Genomic DNA, 10657 nt, shown 5'->3' with positions numbered 1-10657 from the left:
GCTCAGAGCTATTTTTGGCTCGGGTCTCAGACTCACGATACTTAATCAATCAAGTTACATGTTTAGTAATCATCAAAACTCAATTTTCGACAATTATTTCTTTGGTGTTTATTCTGGTTAATTGTCGTCATAATTATCACGTGTAGAAGCACAGTATTCGAATAGAACTTCAATTATATTCTCAAACATTAATTTTCCAACATTGATTTTCGAAACAAATAACTGCATGCAATAGACGCATTGTACATTAATGCTAAATTAAGTGTAGTAAAAACTGAATCCAGATCCTAGGAAATTTTGTTCAATAATGTGATCTAGTTTCTCCACCATCTCAGTCGTGAAGTAATTCTTCCAATCTCCAACTTCCCCTCGACGAAAGAACAATTTATGTTCCTCTCCAGTTGGCCATTTCTCATTCTTGTTTACTTCCAAGTTGCTCAAATTTTCAAAGCTACACAGTTTCAAGATTTCATTCACCACTCCTGATGTTTCTTCCTCTTCAGAAAATGGACATTCCAAGAATTCAGCTAAGCGTTTCAGTTGAATCTCGGGTTTCTCTTTAATTTCTTCATACATCAAGAAAAGTACTCTTTTTGGTTTTTCTAAACTTTTTTTCCAGTAATCTAACACGTGATCCCAAAACGGACCAAAAAGGCTCACTCCCTTACAGAAAAGATCAAACATTTCTTCAATCGAATTGGTATCTATGTAATGAGATCTTAACTTGTTTGTGAAATGCCACATTGAAATAAAAGTGTCCCTCGGATTCCTACACAGGTAAATGAGCTTGCTTTCCGAATCTTGGACAGATTTTGGCAATGAAGCAAATGGCAAATGTGTTGCCAATAACCTATGAGTTGTGAAGGATGAGAAATCAGGGACTTGTCCATCAACATAAAGCTTAAGTTCCAAGAACGGAACAAGAGAATGAGGGTTTTTGACCAGCAAAGGATGATTTTGTGCTGAAAGAGGAAAGCGAATTCGGTTCACTAGAGCGAACACGAGCGCTTTTAACCAGGTAGTTCCTGATTTAGGAGTAGTAACAAGAATGATATCACTATCTTGAGCTTGAAATTGTTTTTGGCATGCAATCACACCTTGGATTATTCTTGGTGATACCCAAAAACCTTGGTAGTTGTAGATATATGATCCAATCAATCCTTTTTCTTTGGGTAGGGTTGAGAGCAATTTCTTACACTCTTCACTTAAGCCATCCTCTTGTAAATATTTGGGAGTAAGCGGTTTGGAATTGTGAGATGTTGTCATTGGTTTTGAGGATTGAGTGTTTTCTCTTAGTAGCTTGTGTGATGAACATTTAGTCATGAATGGTATATAGAGAGAGATTACTCACCAATTCCCTAATGATAAATGGTGTAATCAGATTCTCTTATGTTTTTTAAGTTAGTTAATGATTTTTTTTTTTTTGACTTTATCTTTGGAAAGAAACAAAAGAAATGAAAAAGATAAACATATATCAAAAGTTGTCATTTGGCAATATTCATCCTTATCCTTTCCCTAACTAATTACACATAAAACACACACTAACACCTCACCATCCACACAAGGGCTCACGTTTTTTTACACACTCTTAAAAATAAAAAAGGCTTTCACACGAGGTCTACCTGTTTTCTTGAATTTCTACCTCATAGTTTAAAGTCTGTCATAAGGGCTACGAATTGCGAGAATATGGCAATTGCGAGCCCATTATGTTGGGTGTCTCTAATACTAAAAATTGCATAGAGCGCTCTATTTGATCGCTCTTTTTTAATTTGTACCTATTTTATTTTTTCGTTTGCATTTATATCCGTTTTTATGTTAAAAGCATTTTAAAAAGACGATTTTATCCTTCTTTAAAAAATACTATTGAAAAAATTATAGACTGTAGGACAAAACTTCAGCATGTTTTGGTATGAAATTTTAGTCAATGAACTAAGTAACTTTAACATGCATTAACAAAAACTCATTAGAAAATTACATAGTACAGGACAAAAACTTAAGCATGTTTAGTCTGAAATTTTAGCAAATGAACTACTCTAAAAAAACTTCAACTTGTTTAGACTGAAGTTTCGGATAAAACTCATGACAAAACTGTAGACTACAGGACAAAACTTCAGCATGTTTTGGTATGAAAGTTTTAGTAAATGAACTAATAACTTCAGCATATATTAGCAAAAACTCATTTGAAAATTACATACTGCAGGACAAAAACTTATGCATGTTTAGTCTGAAGTTTTAACAAATGAACTAAAAAATTTCAGCATGTTTAGACTAAAGTTTCGGATAAAACTCATGACAAAACTGTAGACTGCATGATAAATATCTTCAGCATGCATTGGCATGAAGTTTTAGCTTCAATGTGAAATTTTTCACGAATGAGGTTGCAGATCACGCGATTAATATGTGATGCATGTTTTATATCTTTTGTCAGGGGTATAATTGTCATATTATTGCGAATTTTTGACAACTGGCTACCAAATCCCCCTGCTCAAGCTACAGTCAATACCCGGTCTCAAGTCCTCCAGACTGGCCCATCATAAGCACACAGAAATCGCGTCTCGCACCTCGTCCATGAAATCGCAAGTCGTCGATGCACAGCTGATACCAACGCTCATGTGCACATGCAAATGCATGGAAGAAATTCAAAGAGTTATGTTTCAAGCTGAATTAATTCCGCACGATAAGGAAAGAAAGATGAAAAATTATCCTAAATGCCTTGTAGCATCTCGAAGATAGGTATGGACGTCAACATACCGATCCGCAAGACTCTACTACACACTTTCTCATGACCTGTAGAACCTATGAACCTAGAGCTCTGATACTACCTTGTCACGACCCAAAATCTAACTAGTCGTGATGGCATCTAACCCAACCCGCTAGGTAAGCTAACTAATAACTATCCAATTCCAATAATATTTAATAAGACAATTAAGTAAAAGAATCTATCTGAATCTTATACATTTTCCAAGGATTGGTAGTGCAAATCATGAGCTTCTAAGATTAGAATTTACAAGCTGGTATGAAATAAATACATCATCTGTTCGAAATGTACATAAATAAATTGTTATGAATCTAAGGCTACCATGAACAAGAGGCAGCTACAACCGGAACACATGTACATCTTCAATTCTAACTCCCGTCGATCACAGCAATATCAGCAACCAATATCTGCATGCAAGGTACAGAAGTGTAGTATGAGTACAACCGACCCCATGTACTCAATAAGTAACAAACCTAACATAAAGTTGAAAGTAGTGACGAGCTGGAACAAAGGTCGGGTCCAACACCAACAGCCAACAATAGTCCATAACAACGTAAAGCAAGAAATAAAAGAAGTAATTCAGAGATAGAATGCTCAGCTTAATCATGATTTCAGAAAATAGTTCTGCCTTTAAAGTATATCAATGAAAACCCAAGTCGTTTATCGAAGTTGCCAAAAATATGAGTAAGTTTGAAAATAATAATTTTTCCCAAAAATCCTTTCAACAATAGATAAGATGTTCCAATTTTCTTTCCAGATAGCAAGTGTAAAATACAACTCTATGCCCATATGTCAACATGTGTGAGAAGTCATGAGTGACGTGATATCGTACAACATAAGAAAAAATACATTTCTATGCTTGTATATCATGTGTGTATGTCAATGCAATTTATCTCAGAGATGAACTCATGTACTCACACTCTCAAAGTACTCAATCTCATTGTTTCACACTTTTCACTCATCATGCTCAATCACTCAGTACTGTATATGGCCAATCCGGCCCAGGGAAGATCCATCCAAGAATATATACATCAACTGACCATCAGTCACTCAGTACCGAGTAGGACCAATCCAGCCCGTGGGGAAGATCTATCCCTAGGTATAAATGCTTCGGACAATATCCATGTCTAGGGAATATTTATCCCTCAATATAAATCAATCGCGCTCACTGGGGGTGTGTGCAGACTTCGGAGGGGCTCCTTCAGCCAAAGCGCTATCATAAATCAGTATAACCGCTACGGCATGCAGCCCGATCCCTTAAATACCACTCATAGTCAGGCCCTCGGCCTCACTCAGTCATCAATCTCTCCAGTCTCTCTCACGGGCTCACCATGTCAATGAAACTAGCCTGAAAACAATGATATGATGCATCAATAAATAACAACAGAGACTGAGATATGATGTGAAATGAATGAATATGACTGAGTATAAAATATCAATAAAATTAATAAGATAACAACAAGAGATGACCACTATGGATCCCAACAGTACCAGCATATAGCCTAGACATGATTTCTAACATGGATCACAACTCAATAGCTCAAGTACGTAGATATTTCATGGTTACAGGTAAGATCATGTAACTACACAGTACTACAAAAATAACGTAGTCACAATTCATACGGTTCACGCCCACACACCCGTCACCTAGCATGTTTGTCACCTCAACACCAATCACATAACACGTAATTCAGAGTTTTATACCCTGAGCACCAAGTTTAGAAGTGTTACTTATATCGAACAAGATAATTTCAATACCGAGCAAGCCAAGCGATGCTTCAAAAATGCCATCTCACGCGTACCGACCTCCGAACGGCTCAAAACTAGCCAAAAATAACTCAAATACATCAAATAATGCCAAAGGGTACAAACCCATCGATAAATGTTGAATCTTTAATCAAAAGTTCAAAATCATCCAAAAATCTAAATCGGACCCGCACATCGGAACCCGACAAAATATAAAATCCGACAACCCATTCAATTACGAATCCAACCATACTAGTTTCACTCAAATCCAACTCCAAATCGATGTTCAAAACTCAAAAATTCACATTATGAAACTTTAGGCTAAAACCCCCAATTTCTCTTTAAAATTCATCAACCAATTGCCAAACAAGAAGATAGATTCATGAAATAAGATCAAAAGCAAGTGTAGAATACTTACCCTAATCCTTGTGACAAAAATTGCTCCAAAAATCGCCTCAATCCGAGTCCCACATCTCAAAATATGAAGAAAGAACCAAAACCTCGATTTTATAGCTTCTGCCCAGCATTTTCGCAGTATGCGGCCCAAATTTCCGCTTCTGTGGACACACACATACGGCCAACTCTTCGCTTCTACGAAGAAACCAACTCAGCAGCCATCGCTTCTGCGGAACATCACTTCGCACCTGCGTGCACGCAGGTGTGGTTCTATCATCGCACCTGCGCCAAACTTCGTTCATGCGCTCCAAGGCACCGCTTCCGCGCTTCCGCAGTTATGCGGTCCATTTCTCCCATTTCCTCTTCCACTCCTGCGACTCTTCTGCTTCTTTTGCGGCTCTGCACCTTCGCCCATAGCTCCGCAGGTGCGGTCACACCAGAACTAACAGCAACCAGCAATGAAATCATGAAGAAAAATGATCTGAAATCAATCTGAAACACACCCGAGCCACTCGGGACCCCGTAAAAATATACCGACAAGTCCCATAACATAACATAACACGGACCTAATTGAGGCCTCAAATCACACCTAACAACATCGAAACGACGAATCGCACCTCAATTCGAACTTAATGAACTTTGAACTTTTCAACTTCCATAACTCGTGCCGAAACATAGCAAACCAATCAGGAATGAACCCAAATTTTGCACACAAGTCCCAAATGACATAACGAAGCTATTACAATTCCCAAAACCACAATCCAAAACCGATATCAAAAAGTTCACTCCCGGTCAAACTTTTCAAAAATTCAACTTTCGCCATTTCAAGCCAAATTCAACTACGGACCTCCAAATCACAATCCGGACACGCTCCTAAGTCCAAAATCACCAAACGGAGCTAAAGGAACCATCAAAACTCCAATCCGAGGTCAAATACTAAAAAGTCAAACTTGGTCAACTCTTCCAATTAAAAGCTTCCTAGTTGAGATTCATTCTCCCAAATCATTTCCGAATAACCTGAAAAACCAAGACCGATAATTCACATAAGTCATTATATACCATACGGAGCTACTCATGCCCATAGACTACCGAGCGAAGTGCAATTGCTCAAAACGATAGGTTGAGTCGTTACATCCTCCCCCACTTAAACATATGTTCGTCCTCGAATGTGCCTAAAGTTGTTCCAAAGCCGCCATATTGCCGTGTAACCTTGCCATGAACATACCCGGGGGTGATCCCACGTCACCCTAATCCATATAAGCCTGACGACACAACATAACTGAAAATCCTTAATTTAACCTTAGCCCATAAACCTTGGAATCCAATTTTTCCAACATCCGGAATTCCCTACAAGACCCAAACCTCACAATCTACATACTGTATAAGTCTAAACAAGTTGTACCAAGCCGAAACCATAGTCCAAGATGCAATCACATGATATGCGACATAACTCAAATACTCATGGCAATAATTCTGACCACAATAACTGCTCGAAGTAAACCCAGTACCGGTAATAAACCTCGTATCAAATAAAACCTCGTTCAAAATCTTAGTACACTGCCGAAGATGAAAGAAACATGCAGAAACTCGCAACCACTTATCAGACCAACAAGTCATGGAACTCTCCCTCCTTGGACAAGAACTATATCCAATTTCTAAGCCGACTTCCGATATTATCCTCTATACATGCTGTGATCAAATCCGATAGTATCCATTCTAGGTTCGATGACCTCCTCTTATCAAATACAAGATACTCTACTGACATGCCACACCAATACTACATAGAGCCACAAACCGTACAATCCGTGCACCCATGCGCAACAATTCAAATGTACTCAAACATGGAAAATGACTCAAACAGGAGAACAGTCCCGCAAGCTCAACAAGTACCGTCACAATGCAATGGTAAAAACCCATCACACACCATAGAATCATAACACACGAACCTAACACAAAGGACCATATCTCAACATAATCCCGCTGTAATGCGTGACCCCATCCAAATACTGGTCCATTTGAAATATCTCAAGTCATCCTGCTCAAAATCAATAACCACGCATAATTCGACATCAAGTACCCAAAGCGCATTACCATAACCTGGGAGAAGCAAATGTTGCAATGCTACATAAGCCCGAAAGAACATAACCAATGCGCAATCAATCATGCAACACCCAAATACCCATCTCGCTCAAATTTCGCTATGAAGCCCAAATAGAACTGCACCATGTGTGCATATAACCAACAGATCACAACCCCTCGTAGCATGGAAGAGTAACTCATAAAACATATTAGAACGCGAATAAGCTCAACACTAACCGAATGGCACATCCCTCACAATGGCAGTACAAAGCCAATCAATCCAACCAGTTGTAGAATACACATCCTCATTAGGCCGACCAATGAGACCCAACTCAACTCTAGTCATCCACAAATAGATAAATAACCCTCCGAAGGTCCACCGTGACCTAACCATGACACATGCCATCATCTGGCTAGCTTTAGCCACATCCTCTCAGCCCACAACCACGAAACAATCTGCTTCTGAGAATTTTCGGTCTCCAAATACATAGAACACATGAATCACCATATCTGATCTCAATTCCACCGCCCGAATGTCTAACACATCTCTCATACACGATCATCCCATGAGGAATACTTTTAAAGTTCTTCCATGCCACATAACAAAATCAGAATATCAGCAGACGATCAACCAGGAAAGTACCACAATACCAATGAAGCATCTGTACGTCAACACTTAGTGCACCTCCTGAAATGTATACTCTCCTCAGGCAATACCAATCATTCATCTAGTCATCTGAAACCGCCTATGTTGTCTAAGAATTCATGCCTTTCTTTCGAAACTAAACTGTGGCCTTGCACACGCAAATCTTATTTCCACACAACATACCGCATCTATTATGAATATGAAAAGTATGAGAATCTCATAATCAACTCTGAGTCACAAGCAAACTATATACTCAATTAGCCAGGAACCTTCTATTTGATCTCATCTAGGAGAAAATACAACACGCAACATGCTCCTCATGCCAGCAGGAAATATGCACCTCGAGCCGTAGTAGAAACCATTGAGAACACTTGGAAATCCAATTACACATAACCAAACCATCAGAACTGAATCTCTCTAACTCCACCAAGCCACGCGGGTCGCCAAAACCCGAGAGCATTACCGCGAAACACCTGTAGAGACTCACCACACCATAAGTACCCAAAGAACCGATCATACCCATTACCATGTTGATCCAACCTACTACCAAACTGTCCTATTTCTCCGAGTTCCTTCCGAATTACCCTCAAGTTGACACTTCTCCTTGCCAGAACACCATGATCCTTAACCAAAACTCACCCCACGAGATCCTAGCATAAAACCACAATGCCCTAAGGCCCATAAGCCGCTGAATTCTCTCTTGCGTACTCCAAAAGTACCAGAACCAAGATACCCACTTTGAAGAAACCCTTTTGTGAACTTAAAACTGTTTCCTTCACCTCCTCGATACTGAAGTGTAAAATCCATAATGATATAGAAATACCGCGAGTCTCGACACTATCCAATGTAAATCTCGGACTCTAGCTATGTACTAATTTGCAAAATTCTCAATTTCCATATATAAGTCTTGAATCTATTAGAACCTTCTCGAGAGTCAACCACCCTGCTCAAATCTCAATTGCGTCGCCTCAATCGAGCCAAATGTCCTGTGCCCCATTAGCACAACAACACCCAAAGAATTAACCCACACCTCTAAACAACCGAGTGAACCCCCTACTCCATGCACACTACATCCGTCACGAATAGTAAACTCAAATCATTCCACGATTTCCATAAACCCATAAAGTGTAATACAACCCGTATCCAGAAATTCCCTTACTCCACTCATCCTCAAAACTGACCTCTGCAAGTCATATCTGATTCACAAGTATGCCTCAAATCGAAACCAGTTCAACACATAACCAAGCAATCCAATCGTCGGTAGCAGACTCCCCCACTTGGCTCAAAGCCATAGAACAAAACACTCGATAACTCATAATACCCATACTATATTACTGCCATAATTCCGCACCGATGTTCAACTAAATCCTTCATAAGATCATGTAATACAAACCATCTAATACCTCAAATCATCTGCAACTCTCGCATTCATCCTCGTGACGGTCAGGTCAACTATTACAACCAATCCAAACTCAAATCGCACAAATATAACCCACTGGTAGATAATAAATCCTCCACAAAACATCATAAAAATCATGCATCCGTAGATTACCTTGCAGGTTGTAACCCACCTGCTTAGCCTCACACTGACACCTCTTTATAGCCTTTCACAGCCACAACTACTACGCAATCACTTAATCTTCCTGATTCTGAACTCACCAACAAGGCATGAGAACCTACTTCGTTCCACAGTTAAACAACATGAAAGAACCTCCAATGCACTCATAACTCGAGACTATACGTCAAATAAAGACAAAATCAAACACCCAATAGTCCTTTCTACACCTCAAGAAAACTCTTCTCATCACATTCAAACCATATGAATACATCTCGCAGTCACATCATACTCATCACGTAGCCATCCAGCACCTCATCGAGTCACGAATTCAACTCATAGGGACACTACCGGACGTATAAGTCCAAAAGCACGTGCTCACACAACCTAAATCCCTGTGCTTAAGCTAAAGTCAATACCCGGCCTCAAGTCCTCCAGACTGGCCCATCATCAGCACACAGAAATCACGTCTCGCACCTCATCCATGGAATCGCAAACCGTCGATGCACAGCTGATACCGAGCACTCATGTACGCATGCGAATGCGTGGAAGAAATTCAAAGAGTTATGTTTCAAGTTGAATCAATTATGCACGATAAGGAAAGAAAGATGTAAAATTATCTTAAATGCCTTGTAGCCTCTCGAAGATAGGTATGGACGTCATCATACTGATCTGCAAGACTTTACTAGACACTTGCTCATGACTTGTAGAACCTATGAACCTAGAGCTCTGATATCACCTTGTCACGACCCAAAATCTAACTAGTCGTGATGGTACCAAACCCAACCCGCTAGGTAAGCCAACTAATAAATATCCAATTCCAATAATATTTAATAAGACAATTAAGTAAAAGAATTTATCTGAATCTTATACATTTCCCAAGGACTGGTAGTAAAAATCATGAGATTCTAAGATTAGAATTTACAAGCTGGTATAAAATAAATACATCATCTGTTCGAAATGTACATAAACCAATTTTTATGAATCTAAGGCTACCATGAACAAGAGGCAGCTATAATAGGAATGTAGGTACGTCTTCAATTCCAGCTCCCGTTGATCACAGCAACATCAGCAACCAACATCTGCACGCAAGGTGCAGAAGTGTAGTATGAGTACAACCGACCCCATATACTTAATACGTAACAAACCTAACCTTAGGTTGAAAGTAGTGATGAGCTGGAACAAAGGTCGGGTACAACACCAACAGCCAACAACAGTCCATAACAACGTAAAGCAAGTAATAAAAGAAGTAACTCAGAGATAGAATGCTCACCTTAATCATAGTTTCTAAAAATAGTTCTGCATTTCAAGTATATCAGTGAAAACCCAAGTCATTTACCGAAGTTGCCAAAAATATGAGTAAGTTTGAAAACAGTAATTTTTCCCAAAAATCCTTTCAACAATAGATAAGATGTTCCATTTTTCATTTTAGATAGCAAGTGTAAAATACATCTCTATGCCCATATGTCAATATGTG

At 39.1% G+C, this 10657-nt stretch overlaps 1 protein-coding gene across 1 annotated transcript; it reads right to left on the bottom strand.

Annotated features, from left to right (window-relative positions):
* Positions 1–258: 258 nt before the first annotated feature.
* Positions 259–1266, bottom strand: LOC107807084 (cytosolic sulfotransferase 12-like). Its single transcript, XM_016631373.1, has one exon. It carries the CDS (start codon positions 1264–1266, stop codon positions 259–261), a length of 1008 nt encoding a protein of 335 aa, XP_016486859.1.
* Positions 1267–10657: the final 9391 nt, after the last annotated feature.

This window comes from Nicotiana tabacum, chromosome 24, assembly GCF_000715075.1.
Source record: "Nicotiana tabacum cultivar K326 chromosome 24, ASM71507v2, whole genome shotgun sequence".
NCBI lineage: Eukaryota > Viridiplantae > Streptophyta > Magnoliopsida > Solanales > Solanaceae > Nicotiana > Nicotiana tabacum.
Note: the sequence above shows the minus strand (reverse complement) of the source record. Positions and strands in the feature narration are given on the sequence as shown.